The sequence below is a fragment of the Lolium rigidum genome, unplaced genomic scaffold (genome assembly GCF_022539505.1).
Source record: "Lolium rigidum isolate FL_2022 unplaced genomic scaffold, APGP_CSIRO_Lrig_0.1 contig_43305_1, whole genome shotgun sequence".
Classification (NCBI taxonomy): Eukaryota; Viridiplantae; Streptophyta; class Magnoliopsida; order Poales; family Poaceae; genus Lolium; species Lolium rigidum.
The window spans coordinates 2276-17149 of record NW_025900568.1 but is presented as its reverse complement, the minus strand read 5'-3'; the positions used below and the strand labels follow the sequence as shown (position 1 = coordinate 17149).

At 43.6% G+C, this 14874-nt stretch overlaps 1 protein-coding gene across 3 annotated transcripts; it reads left to right on the top strand.

The window, feature by feature from the left end:
* The first annotated feature begins 4122 nt into the window (after positions 1–4122).
* Positions 4123–9941, top strand: LOC124681465 (E3 ubiquitin-protein ligase IPI1-like). 3 transcript variants are annotated; one of them, XM_047216382.1, is made up of 6 exons: positions 4123–4572; positions 6935–7101; positions 7659–7717; positions 8235–8266; positions 8364–8760; positions 9281–9941. In XM_047216382.1, exons 1-6 carry the CDS (start codon positions 4368–4370, stop codon positions 9792–9794), a joined length of 1374 nt encoding a protein of 457 aa, XP_047072338.1. In that variant the 5' UTR covers positions 4123–4367; the 3' UTR covers positions 9795–9941. The 3 variants fall into 3 exon arrangements, with proteins under 3 accessions (XP_047072338.1, XP_047072336.1, XP_047072335.1); XM_047216380.1 differs by having other exon boundaries at positions 6920–7101; positions 8238–8266; XM_047216379.1 differs by having other exon boundaries at positions 6920–7101.
* The last annotated feature ends 4933 nt before the right edge of the window (positions 9942–14874 follow it).

Genomic DNA, 14874 nt, shown 5'->3' with positions numbered 1-14874 from the left:
ACTCGCTTGAGGGCTGCCGTCCATTCCCCCTAGGCGTACAACCTGATCCTACGACGGGAACACTTGCTAAAGCTTGAACGATATGTCCTTGAACTTCCGTATTGTAATAATTGCTATATATTCCAATAGAATCGACTTGTTGCTTTTATTTAGTTGTATGAATGTGCATGTGAACATGTGTCTATTGTTTCATTTACTTTGCTATATATTTCAAGATTATGGCGTAGATAGCTTAATAATTATTTGCATTACTTGCCTCGTATTTGGAGTTCGCCGATGATTAGAATGTTCGGTCACTCGTACACTCAGGGGTGGAGCCAGTGAGCCTTGGTGCGACGGCCACAAGTATCAATCTCTTGTGCATCCTACCTAGCCTCACTGACTCCATCCCTGGATGTTAATATTTGTTTCGACCGACAAAGTATGAGGCACGCTATTTAATTCAGTACTACTTGTCTTTTATTTGAGTTCGCACTTCTTAATTGCATTGGCCGATGATTAAAATGTTCGGTCACTTGTACACTCCGGGGTGGGGCCAGTGAGGCTTGGTGTGATGACCACAAATATCAATCTATTGTGCATCCTACCTAGCCTCACTGACCCCATCCCTGTATGTTATTATTTATTTCGACCAACAAAGTATGAGGCACATGCTATTTAGTTCATACTACTTGTCTCTTATTTGAGTTGGCACTTGTTCATTGCATTGGTACTAACGTTTTACTTGTCTTGTGCATGGAGATGCCGACGACATATGTCGTGTACAAGGGGAGGGTTCCTGAGTCTACGACGATTGGGAGGACTGTCGGAGACAGGTGCACCGCTTCAGCGGCAACAGCTACAAGGGATACCCCACTAGGGTGGAGGCGGAAGGAAGATACGCCCGTTATCTAGCGGGAGAGATGAGGGACATGAGGAGGAACCGGATGAAGACCATGGCCTTCGTGATGATGGTCATCGTGACCATGTTGTTCATGTTCTATGTGATTGTAGTTTAGGTTAGGAGCTACATTGTGAGGTGTATGACGACACATGTGACGACTCACCGAGACTTCTAACTTTATGAAACTTAGTCCTTTGGTGTTGCATATGCACATGTTGTATGAATCACCATTCCGAAACGAGACTAGCGTATTTGTGTATGGATACCGAAATGAGACTTGGCTCTCTATGTGCTTCTCATATTGCATGTTCTGTCTGTATAAATATGAACTGTGTTGTAAATATATACTTGCTGTCAAATATGTATTCTAATATGCTGGAAAAAAGCTGAAAAAAAGAATTTTCGAATTTATTGCCGGCGCACCTAAATGACCTACTGCCGGCGCATGAGGCATGCGCCATTGCTCGACGCACTACCGCCGGCACAGCTGGCCGGCGCGCCGGTGGAACGTGTCCTTTGCCGGCGAATCATCGATGGCGCGCCGGCAGTATCCATACTATCGCCGGCGAACAGCCTGGTGCGCCGGCAATGGCCAGTTATCACCGGCCCGTTCGCACCGGCGGGCTCTTGGTGCGCCGGCAATGGGCCTTTTAGGTTCGCCGGCGGTAGGCCTTTTCCTTGTAGTGTGAGGAGCTCCAGGGACCTACTCGTTAATGCCCTATAGGCAACACCAAACCTAAATTCTACATTACTGACCACGTCACTGCGCCTTGGTCTTGTGTGAGCGGCATCACTACCAGAGAGATCCTCGGTTCACCCCCTAGTTGTACAACTCGGTTCGGCACCTAGTTGTACAACTAAAAATAAAACTATTCAAAGCACATAAGTGTGTTCTCCGGATTAAAAAAATGAAAATATGAGGATCCAACTTATGTGTTGCCTTTTTCTGTTTGTGGATGGCCTTGTATTGTGCCACATGCGTTCAACTTTTGTGTGCTTGGTTTGGTTAGTAAAAAAAATGTTGCCTATTTAATGGAGTGATGAGGGTAAACCTCTAGAGTTGTTTCAATCTTCACTGATTCATGGTGTTTCGCGGAGGAAAGCGGGAGGGGAAACGAAGAACGAATGCACGCCACGTGATAACCACGATGAACACGTGCAAACAACCCAATACATGGCACATTTTCTTATGCCGGTTGACCATGGATTTAATATCATCCTCACATAGAGGACTTTGGCGTAAAGTGCTCCCTCAAATCTCAATCGGAGAGGGAAGAGAACCCCGAGAAGATCTTGAGAGCTTGCCCCCGATCACACCGGCAAGAAACTTGTACAACTTTAGAATCAAATCTAAGAGAGGGGGTTCCCCTGTGAAGGAGGTGAGACAAGATAACAATAAGCTTAATTATTCATCTCTGGTTTACAAGTGGAGGTGGGGCATATACCACTTTGTGAAATCAAAATGAGCATTGGATGAAGTAGGTGAAGGAGTATTTATACTAGGAACAACCCTCCTAGTTTAGGTGTGCAACCACTCTCAAATGAAGCTTCAAATTCATGGTAACCTAGGCGGTTGGGGAGCAGATGCATGGGCGCACCATTAAATGACCTTGATAGGTTGCAAGTTGCATTGGAACTCTAAGATGTTTAACTTATGTCTTCAAAATGATGCACCATTTGTTTTTGCCGAAAAGTAGACTTGATTTTCTATCTAATGTGACCTTTCATACGTGGTGGATATGTTCATAATCACGTGTCATGGTGCAGCAAGGCCAGGGACAAATATTGGAGTTGTGTGTGCCTTGTTTGTTGATCAGGGCAGCTTGCTAGCCTTCTTAGACTATTTATAATGGGGTATCATATATATGTAGTATTATGCATTTCATGCATGAAAACACTGATGGGCCACTGTAATTAATGACAAGAAGTGATATCATATATGCATGTCGTATCATAGCACATAGAACAAAATAGATTAAATACATAACTTTGCATTGAGATACTACAAAATCAACAAATATAAGAAAACTATGATACTACCATACATATGATATAATGTAGAGATGGTATCATACACTAACATCATATGTATGCTACCCGGTGTGACTAATCTTAATGTAAACCTTGGCCTTCTTCTCATTCCACTAGACCCATGGATCATAGGTTGAGGTCCTCAATTCGTTTAGGAAGTCTACTTGCAATTTTCCTATCTGTTTAAATTATCTCATCTTGGTTCGTGAAAACTGGAGCAAAAGCAACACACAAGACTTGGCCTTATACTCGCTTTGTTTACATATATAAAACATTTTAGACATTTCAAAGTTGACTAAATACATGTCATATGAGTGAATCTACACATTAAAAGTAGAGTGGATACATATCAAAATAGATGAGTCTACAAAAATTAAAATATATTATATTGGTGAGTGGAGGGAGTATAATATAATTTCATTGATACTCCGTCACCTCTTGTTGTGTTTGCTTTGCACGGCTATTGTCATGAGACTCGAATATATTTTGTTTGTAGAAGATTCAACTTGCAGTGCATGTTCATCTTGTGGGGGAGAAGATGAATGAGGTGAATCAAAAATATTCTCATAAAAGCCTCTAATGAAATCTTGTTTAGAAATGAGTCCTTGTTTAAAAAAAAAAAAGTTCAACCAACTACACAGTGATTCAAAAATTTAGAAAATCTTAACAGTGTTCCGTTAGAATAGCTTTTCTTTTAAAGTTGACTAAATACACATCATAATGAGTGAATCTACACATTAAAAATAGAGTACATACGTATCAAAATAGATGAGTCTACAAAAATTAAAATATATTATATTGGCGAATGGAGGGAGTATATAATATATTTTATTGATACTCCGTCACCTCTTGTTGTGTTTGCTTAGAACGGCTATTGTCATGAGACCCAAATATATCAAGTTTTGCAGTGCATGTTCTTCTTGTGGAGGAGAAGATGAATGAGGTGAATCAGAAATATCTCATAAAAGCCTCTAATGAATTTTTGTTTAGAAATGAGCCCTTGTTTCGAAAAAAAAATTGTTCAACTACACAGTGATTCGAAAATTTAGAAAATCTTAACAGCGTTACATTAGAATGTTTTTTTTTTCATTTGCGCATGAAAACATAAAGAGAGTGGCGTGCCACCTCCTTTTACATAGAAATGTAAAATTGTTAATGTTATCTCTAGAAAATTGCAGCTCTCCAGTTATTCCCCATTGTTTTCCCCTCTTGGCTCCCTCTTATTTCTGGTGGACGCGAACGGCGAAACAGCTAGCGAGACACACCACGAGGAGCTCCTTCCTCGCCGTTGGTGGTAACGAGACGAGCCCCAGGAGCAGGCGCGAGATCGGAGCTTCCAGCGACCGATCTACTCTGCAGTCGTAACCACGTCGACGTTGCCGCGGCGACCGTTTTGGTATCTCTTTGGGTGGGATCCGGCCGAGCAGTGGTGGGGAACGCGGCAAGCGCCGCGATGGGCGCCGAGGAAGAGGAGGAAACGGCAGGCCAGGCAGAGGGGTCTGTACTGGGCGGGGATGGGGAGGGTGGCGATGGTGCCGCCGAGGAGGGGGAGAGGCCCGCGGCTGTGGTGTCGTGCTCGATCTGCCTAGACGCGGTGATCACCGGGGGCGAGGAAAGGTCCACAGCAAAGCTGCAGTGCGGCCACGAGTTCCACCTCGGTGAGTGTCTTGTTGCCTCTAGTCTCTGGAGATATCTCACTTGGTCTTAATGCTTCCCCGTTTCATTAGAAAGTAGTAGGATTTAGTGGATGAAGGTTGTGGTCCTGAATCCTTGGAACGGGCAATTTAGTGTTCTATCAATAGGGCTATAATTGCGAAAGTAGAAACTTTAGAAATGGGTTAGGTCTGGGCAAATGATCTGGGTACGCTCGTGTTAATTGTGACCATATTTACAGGATAATGATAAGGCTTTCATGGATCGCGAGTTTGATTTTAGTGCCGACTTGTGAGCATGTATGGAATATACATGGACATAGGATAAGTTGTGCATTTACAGTACACTGTAACTTCGAAAAGGTAGGGATTTCATTGTGTAACCCGGGACAATGATACAATGCAATTTGGCCCATTCTTTTTTTTTCAATCCATGTGGAAATCTATTTTCCATGACTTCTTAAAAATAGAACACAATGAGAAATATTGCATCCTCTGCTGCCGAATTGAGTGATTTAGAGGCTATTTTGCAAGAAAACACACAAGTTGTCAGCTGGTGGTAACCTTTGTTTGGCATATGAAAAGCTTGTTATAGTTTAGGGTCGATTTTGGGCTAATGTTGGGATTCATAACTTTGCAGGGTCTCTGTTTTCTTTTGGGTTTTTGGTGGACTTATCTTCGGGGAGTTTGTGGAATCATATTCACGCTAGAATTTGGTAAATATGAACATAAGTGCAGTATGGTGATACCATGCAAGTCCTATAGATGTATGCTTGTATCTACTGTTGGGATTATCATAGGAGCTGATGTTTAGTTACTATGTACAAGGTTTAGTGCCAACTGTTAAATTTATTGTAGACATCAGAGAGCTATGTATGTGCCAATGTGCTAGCAATAGAGATTATGTAGCCATTGGAATTAGAAGGTACCTGTTTCTTAGTATGCATTCCTTTTTCTTCAGGATGAATTTGTGTTTTCATGAGAACTAGTAGAAGATTGACACCTTCTGAGTTGGTCTCCAAACCTGTTGAAAATTTGTAAGTTGGAGGCTATAAGATACATTAAAAGAACGAACAATGATCTTTCATCAGGGGTCAGCGGATGAAGAGCATTCTCATGGGATTTAGCATCACTATAAGATACATTAAAAAAGGCTTTTTTTTGCATTGTCCTGTCATGCATTCGAAGTATGAATGTTGTATCTAACTGCCTGGTGAGGCCATTTTATCTTTGTGCCTTGGATTCAATAGCTTACCAATTTTAGTGTAGTGGCGATATCGAATAGCATGCTTAAGTTGTGATTATGGTTTCAATGTGATTGCTGTCGCAACTTTGGAATTCTTCTGGCATCCTTTTCTTATCTGTTTGACATGGTCCTTGATTGCCCATTGAGATCTCGAGTCACTGCACTAAATCTCTTTGGGATAATTTAGTGTTCTATCAATAGGGCTATAATTGCAAAAGTAGAAACTTTAGAAATGGGTTAGGTCTGGGCAAATGATCTGGGTACGCTCGTGTTAATTGTGACCATATTTACAGGATAATGATAAGACTTTTATGGATCGCGAGTTTGATTTTAGTGCCGACTTGTGAGCATGTATGGAATATACATGGACATAGGATAAGTTGTGCATTTACAGTACATTGTAACTTCGGAAAGGTAGGGATTTCATTGGCAATTTATCCCTGTAGTACAAAATAATGCATGTATGAAGCACGTCAATGGCAATTTATCCCTATAGGACACGAAGTTCGTTTGTTTGCTCTACCAATTTTATGGTACTTAAGACTCACGAGAGGGAATTAGTTACTAAAACATAGCACAATATTTGTACTGCCATCAGTTAGCGAGAACAGCTGACTGTAATAGACTTGGTATGTACTTTATAGCTTTGCACCATTCATCTGTACTGAACTTGTGCAGAAGATGCACTTAAGGAATATTCCCGTGTGTGAGGTGTGAAATCCTGTGCTATTATAGTGTCTGGAAAAGCATCGACTCCTCGAGGCTATTCCATGTCAGGGGGAGCTTGCAGACCAACAGGTTGCCACTTAGGCGCCTTGGTCAGTGCTGCTCATTATAGTAGGACTATATAATGAATATGATTAACACTTTACTATCATGACCCATAATTGCTTTGCAGTATACTAGAAATCTGATCCATCAGGCGCCACCTGATTGAATTGACTCAGCCGGCAACCTAGGCCCACACGTGTAGGCGATACCCCTGCATAACAGTATCCTACTGAGTCCATTATGCTGTTATAGTTGAACATGCTTAGTTTATTGAGTGGCATTGTGCGTGTGTGGTATTTTATTGATATTAATGATGGATATCCATTTCATAACCAGACTGCATTGGTTCAGCATTTAATGCCAAGGGAGTTATGCAATGTCCTAATTGTCGCAAAATTGAGAAAGGGAATTGGTTCTATGCAAATGGTTCCCATCCATCACAAGATCCAAACATTGATGAACATGGTGAAGACTTTCCTGATGTTGGTTATTCAGAAATGGGAAGGGGTATCTTTCTGGTAAGGGAGTTCAACTTTCTTAGTTATTGGTCTTGCTATTACCTTATAATGCGCCAATCCATTTGCTTCTTTTTCAGCTCTATCACCTATTCACCTCACTCGTTAAAGTTTTCCCTTGTCATGTGTATACTTATCGATATGCGGTGTCCTGCATGCTCGATTGTAAAAGTTCATTGGTCATTACATGGAATTATATTAAGGTATTATATGAAAGCCGAATTTATTGCAGTAAAATTATGCTTGACCATGACTGGCTACTTCAGTAGCTCAGTTCTTCATTTGGATATAAAAGAAGTACTTGCTTTTTTTTTCTGCCTTTTTTGTGACTGGAAACATAACTAGTATAAATCATATGAGAGACCATTTTTATGAAAAAAATACTGTCAGTGTTAGGTCCCCCAAAACTATAGCAAATTTCAGTAACCAAGATGAGAGGTATCTTACATTACATTTTAAACTTCGTACCATTTAGTGTCACACTGTTTTCCTGAGGTAGTTGCTTGCATTAGTTGATGCTCTGTTTTTACTAAGATGATACGTTTGGACCGTGTATGCAGCCATATCGCTTCCAATGGTGTCCTGTTGGCCGCTTGGCGCAGCTTCCATCCTTATTTGAGTATGCTCCTCAGCCCCTCAAATTTCTACTGATTGCTGTAGTCAAATCTCCAAATATACACCTGCTTGACATTAATTTTGTGTGTGCATAATACTCCCTCCGTTCTGAAATACTCTGCATTCTAGGACTAAAATTTGTTCTGAAATACTCTACATTCTAGCTTTTAGTCAACAAGAATACGGAAAATGAAGTGTTCCTCCTTTATCTATTGGATGTCACTATTTCCAATGTAGCTTGGATTGGATGTTTACCAATTTAAGTAGTACTAATAAATGCACTACTAATTTGTCTGATTTTTCCTAGAATGTAGACTAAAAGAGAACGGATGGAGTATGTCATTAAGCAGTCTTCCTGCTATTGGAACTCACTAGTCTTAGAAGCAGAAACTTCCATGCATTGCACTGCTACCAATGGTTTCTCTTGCTTTAGATTCACCACCTTATGTTTGAGGGTCTTTGTTGCTTGAATTGCTACATTGGTTAGTTTGTTGTTTATTCATGTTATTTCCCTCTTGTAGCAGTGATGTGGAGTCGTCACCAGCTATTACTTGTAAGTTCGTATTTAAATACGAGACAGTCACTAGACTTTCATAGACCTCCCATTAGATATGTTGAATATTGAATGTTATTGAATGTTGCCAATGCAGTTCATGATTTCATGGGGCAAAACTTTACCTCTGAGCACTTGCCTGTGTCAGCACCTGGTGCGACTCATCCAGGCCCATATGTCGCTTACTTTCAGCCTCTTCCGTCACCTTCATCATCATCAAGCCCCCATGTTACCGAGAGAACAATGGAAGGTGCCACATATCATGATCACTGGAGCTCCCTAGCTGGGGTAGCAGATGGCCGGCCAGTGCAGACATTACATCCCATTGATATCGAGCATAATCACTGGGCGCACATACCCCTCTCCTATTCTCAGCCCAATAGCAATAACGGTGTAACAGAGCAGCCAGGAGTCCCTGTGGGAGCCATGCGGGTTGGGGGGCTTGATCGCGATAGCCAGCAGCGAGGGTCTCTCCCCTCAGTTTATGGAAATGGGTGAGTGATGTTTCATTCCTTCCATGTTGTGAGTTAACTGCAGTTCCTTCAGAAAGTCACAAGTTAACATATATGTGGGCACATGATATCGGTAGAAGCAATTCAAAGTATTCAGAAATTCTGAATTTGTGAATTAATTTTATGCTATAACATGTGAACCTGTAAAAATTCATAATATCATGCGTAAAGTTCCACATAACCTTTGATCCTTTCTGATGTCCTAGCTATACTACGGTTCGACCGATGGCATTTGGAGCACTTCAGATCTGTTAGTGATAGATAATGCAGAAATTTAAGTACTGATTGGTAGTAACCTAGAAGAATGAGGCGATTTTCTTTCAGTAGTAATTTAGATAGATCATATGTCTGATTAGCTTAGGTGGATCATATAATACACGATCCCTCGCTGCATCATCTTTTCATGTAAGTAGCTGAGCACAAGTTTTGCATGGTTATTGGTTCGTAACTGCTTTGTTTTACTGCATATCTTAATGGCTCCAACCCTTGCATGGTATCGCAGATCCGGATCAAGATCTAGAATCCCAAATGCTCCTCCGATGGTGCCACAGTTCATGAGAGCACATGGTAATCTGAGTGAACAATACCAGCAAAGTTCTTCCAGCCTATACGCTGGGTCACAGCTATCAGGGGGTATGCGACCACTGGGAGCTGCTGGTCCTGGCGTGCCGCCTCTTGTGGATAGCACTTCCTTTTCCATGTTCCCACCGGCTCCGTCAGGCCCTGCTTCGGCGGAGCCGGAGGATTCGGGAGGAAACCAGTTGTATGCATGGGAGAGGGACCGTTTCGCTCCTTATCCGCTGATTCCTGTAGGTTCCGAGGCAAGCTGGTGGGGCTCCTCACAACAACCCCACGGCACACTGGAACCTGCCGCTGTCGCTGCAGCTGCCTCGAGGAGGCTATTCGGGCAATGGATTGGCATTGGAAGCTCGCAACCACAGCAAGTGTCTCCGCCAGCAGATAATAGATCTTCAGATAACTCGCCTTATCGACAGATGCACATCCCCCGGATGTAGCTCACCGTTTGTTTTAAAGCAAACTCGAGAACCCTGTTCTGTTGGTTGTAAAGAAGATGACACCGTTGTATGCAGATGGGTTGCATGCCTTTCTATGTGAATTTGGTGGAAGTATATATTTCAAGTCAGGTCGAGGCAGAGGCACTACATAGCTTGCTGTATTTCGCTTTAGCCTTTTACTCTTCAGTATATGTTCTTTCGATCGCTCGCTCGACCAGCCATAGCATTTCGCCAAGACAAAACTACCCAATGTTGGGATGATCTCCACGCACCAGAGCCCTTGGGCTCTGGCACGACCCTTGACCGATGCGTGATGCGCCTTGATCGGGGCGCCCAACCACATCTGGTAGGTGGGCCCCTATCGCTTGTGCTATATAGAGTGGTGGGGACCGGTGGCACTTGGTACGAGGTTGCCCTGAGTTGTCACATGCCCCACCGAAATCACCCACCGATTAGGGTTAGCGTAGTGCCGACGGGAAGCTCCGCCGCCACCCCACGCCCTCATCCATCCTCCGCCGTCACCATGTCTACGTCGGCGGGTTCATCCTCCTCGAAGGGAGAAGGTAAACCCTCGGCCACTCTTTCTCCCGGTACGGATCTACTCTAGTCAATCTAGCAGGCATAACATTGGTATCAGAGCAGTTCTAGTTGTAGATCATTGTTTCGGGAAAGAAAAAGCAAAAGAAAATCGATAAAAGATCAACCCTAGTTCATCCACACAGTAAACCCTAACCCTAGATCGATTCTCGGATTCCGCACTCACACAGAACCCTAACCCTACCTCGAGGAAAAGCAAAGGGAAAGGACAAAGAAATATCTTACCGAAGCCAGAGCCTCGAGCTCGCCCGGCAAAGTCGCGCCGCCGCGAGGCCGCGCCGTGGAACAGCATCCCACCGGGTGCAAAAGGCGCCACCACCGAACCGGTTGACAATGTTGCGTTCACCCTCGAGGTGCTCGCGCATGCTGGCAATGGGGCCGGAGGGGCGCCGCTATCCTTCGTTGCTTCTCGTCGCCGTGAATCCGTAGAGGGGTTTTTTCGGCGGGAGGAGAAAGAGAAAGGGGAAAAGAAGGGAGGTGGGGAGGGCAGCCGAGCCGCAGCTGCGGTGCGATCGCCGCCGCCGGCGATGATGCGTCGGCCGCGGACGCTCGGCCTCCTCCCGCCGCCAGAGACATAGAGGGGGTCGGGGGCAAATGACTAAAGGGTTTCCCGAGGGCTGGCCGTTTGGCCACCTCTTATACGACACGAAATGGGCGCGGAACAGTCCGATGCAGATCAGACGGCTAGCGCGAGCTGCCACACACAGGTGGACCAAGGAGTGTGTTGGGCTGCGCAAGCAAGCCCATGGCGGGCCGTAGGCCGAGTCCATGAGGCTGCGGCTATGTCGCGCCGAGCGGTGTGTAATGAATAATCGCCCGGGCAGGCTGTGGGCCGCGGGCGCGAATTGAATCTGGCCAGCATGTGCACAGTTTCTCATGTTATTTTATTTTCAGAAGCACCCTTTTGGTGAATTTTGTTCAGTTTTTGGCAAATTTCGCTTACTTTTTTCTGCTCAAACTAATCCAATGAAAAGTTTGTTTTACAAATACAAAATTGATAGAGATGCTTCTGAAAGTATATAGTTTAATGAATTTATTTCATAGTTTCTGCTGCAAATAGTTAAAAGGAGCATTTTAAATTTGAAAAATGCAAAAGTGATAATTAAAATTTTAAAGAGATGATTAAAGTGATTATTGTGACAATTATGGTTCTGTTATTTTTGGACCAACGTTATTAATGGCATGATCATGTTTTTTTTGCAATAATATGTGCATTTATCTCTATTTTCTGCCCAACAGTGATATAGATTTAATTGCACAAACAGTTGTATGTTTTTATTTTGACCAATGTTGCATGCAATTGTTGTTATGATCTCACTTTATTGTGGTTTGAAGGAGGGTATTACTTGATGAGTTGCATCAAGGATGTTCCAACCCTCAGAGGTGACAACTACACTGAATGAAGAAAGAAAGTTGATTTGGCCTTTGTTTTGTGCTAGGGTAGACTGGGTTATGGACACTCCATAGCCGGTCAGACCAAAAGATCCAGAGAGATGACAAGGAAGATGATGATGCATGGGGCAAAAAGAAAAGGACCATGCTCCAGCGGAGATGGATTACACCATAAAGAACCAAATGTGGCTAACTGCCAATAAAAAATGCATGTCAATTTATAAAGATACAATTGAGAACGCCATTGTGGGCTCAATTGCAGAGTGTGCTTCCGTAGGGGAGTCAAAGGATAAAGACCCAATTCACTAGTTCTTCAAAGATATATGCTACCTAGTTGCTGAAGCAACTGGTGACAGAAAAATACACATGGACAAGAAGAACATGGCAAGTGTGCCATATGGTGTAATAATGTTTATGTGGGTGTTGTTTTACTTCACAATGAGCTTTATTTATTATCCCTGCGTGAAAAAATGTTGTCTGTGTGTAAAGTGAATGAGCAAGTATTCGTGTCGGAAAAAGAACAAAAGAAAATAAAAGGAACTGATGAATCATCGAAATTATGGCCTTGTCGCTTAGGCCATATTTCGAGGGGGAGAATAGAAAGACTTGTTAAAAATAAAATTCTTCCTCTATTAGAATTCTCATATATAGAACAATGCATTGATTGCATTAAAGGAAAATTTGTAAAGCAAATTAAAAAGGGTGCAAATTCAAGCACTGCAACACTAGAAATGATGCACCCTGATCCTGAGGAAATAAGCAGTAATCTGAATACCCGACAGCTCTTTGCCGCGAGTATTCTGGAGTTCGTGGATGCGTTTCATCAGCGCCTCTGTCGCCGTTTTCTCTTCGTCGGTAGCTTCAGCATCCCACGACCGGCGTCGGAGGATTTTTCGCTACCATCAAAAGGAGCGACATTGTACTCTTACGAGTCGACATGTTCTTCACGGATGTAAAGCCATCTTTTGCGCCACCCTTGAACAGAATCAGGGAATTTGACATCGAAGTATTCGACATCTGGGCGGACGCAGATAACAACACCACCTATATTATAGGCGGTGTTGTGGGAGCTGTTGCGGCGGACAAGGAATATGCGTTTCCACTGACCCCAATTGGGAGGGGTGCCGAGAAAGCATTCACAGAGGGTGATGAAGATAGAGATGTGGGGGATGAAATTGGGCGTGAGCTTGTGTAGTTGTAGCCCGTAAACAAAGAGTAATCCACGAAGAAATTCGTGGATAGGAGTAGCCAAACCGCGGATAAGATGGTCAACGAATGTTACCCGATATCCGATGCGCGGTGTGGGGAAGCTTTCCTCGTTGGGGAAGATCAGCATCTGATCCTTCTTCATGAACCCGAGTTTCTTGAGCAGGTTTGCGTCCTGGTTAGAGATCTTGGATCTCTCCCACTCCGAGAGCTTCAGGTCTTCTGCTGCCATTGGAGAGGTGTGCTTGGAGAGTCTCGACCGCGGTGGCGTTAACTGGGTTGATTGTGCTGGAGGAGAAAGCAAATGCGCAGGAGCTTTGTTGTGACAATGGGGGATTTTGGAGAAAGACAGAGCAAAGGTGCGACGCAGCGAAGGGATTAATGGAGGAAGAAGAAGATCCTTTATAGCAAACCTACGAATCGACGTGACGTTAGATGCAGAAAGAATGGACTGGATGGCCTACACGTGTCTCCATGGGTAATAAGGTATTTTTACTATGATGGAACTGAACAGGCGCTACAGTGCGCGTGCCAGAAAAAGCGGAGGACGTGTGTCCCCCACTTGCATAACGTGTCATGCACCGCAGATTTTGGGTCCACATGTCAGCGACAGGACAGAACTCGCGTCTTCCCGATATAATGGTAGTGGCTATCGTCAGCACTGATGTCATTTTAAAAGAAAAATTTCGACTATGGTGTTACGAGGATCGGCGACAGAGAAGGAATAATGATAATTTTGAGAGCCTATGATCAAATACAAGCATTTGTTCATATGCTCGGGGGCTACTCTTATCAGAAGTATTGTTTATACTTCTGATAAGAGGTAAACGCGGATGATAAAATATAGAGTGCTTCATCAGAAAAGCAAGTTGAGCCTACAACCAAGTACAAATACTCGACTGTAGCCTCGGGGGCTACTCCCATCGGGAGCGCTGGTCGCGCACCCGATAAAAATGGAAGAATTCGAAAAAGATGTCAATATAGCGACAAAAGATATTAAAGTGGTGATCCTACAACCAAGTACAAGCACTTGGCTGTAGCCTCGGGGGCTACTCCCATCGGAAACGTTGTTCGCGTGCCCGATGAAATTATAAAAGGCATGGTGAGCATATTTCGAGTTATATAAATAACTCTTCATATACTCCCATCGGGAGGGCAAGATAAAAATATACAAGTCATCCGGTGACTCGAATAAATGTGTTATTCCAGCAGCCGAAAAAAGCACTCGACAATACATTCTCAGAGCGCAATAGTCGCGAATTAATCTCTGAATGCCGCGATACTTTGCGAAGGTAAGTCCCCGGGATCCGTCCTGTGCGGCGTGGCACCGCCTCTGACAGCGCTTTGCTACTCTTTCCGTATCAACAGATACGAAGAAAAATCCTAACGGACGCGTTAGGTACCCGATAAAACATGACTGGAATTCGGCATCTGGTAAGACCTTAAGCGGCGCATGTCGAATTACACCAGTATCCCGAGATCATGTCCAGGGATCGTGATCTTGAAGTAGGTTTTGGTGGATTGCCACAAGAGCAGTTAACTGGTACCTGATCCGTCCGATGAACCAGCCCCAATTACCGTTGTCCCTGTACAATATATGATTGTTTTATTAAAGTTATGTGTTGACTTGAAGAAGTTATATGGTAATTGTAAAGTTAGAGATTTTCCCTGATTCTCCGATTCAAACAAAATCCCGGGGGCTACTGACATAGGCATCCCCAATGGGCCTACCGGAGATGGTACCCGGGGTTTTACTGAAGGCCCACGACCCGAAGATTATGAAGCCTGGAAGCCCAGTCAGGAGATAGTTTGGAAAGATAGAATCGTATTAGGAATATTGACTTGTAACTATTACGAGACGGACTCAAATAGTCTCTCGAACTCT

Coding starts and splice junctions, on each gene's coding strand:
- LOC124681465 (XM_047216379.1), top strand. CDS start 4,368: ATGGGCGCCGAGGAAGAGGAGGAAACGGCAGGCCAGGCAGAGGGGTCT. Junction 4,573..6,919: donor CGGCCACGAGTTCCACCTCG/GTGAGTGTCTTG, acceptor TTTCATAACCAG/ACTGCATTGGTTCAGCATTT. Junction 7,102..7,658: donor TGGGAAGGGGTATCTTTCTG/GTAAGGGAGTTC, acceptor CCGTGTATGCAG/CCATATCGCTTCCAATGGTG.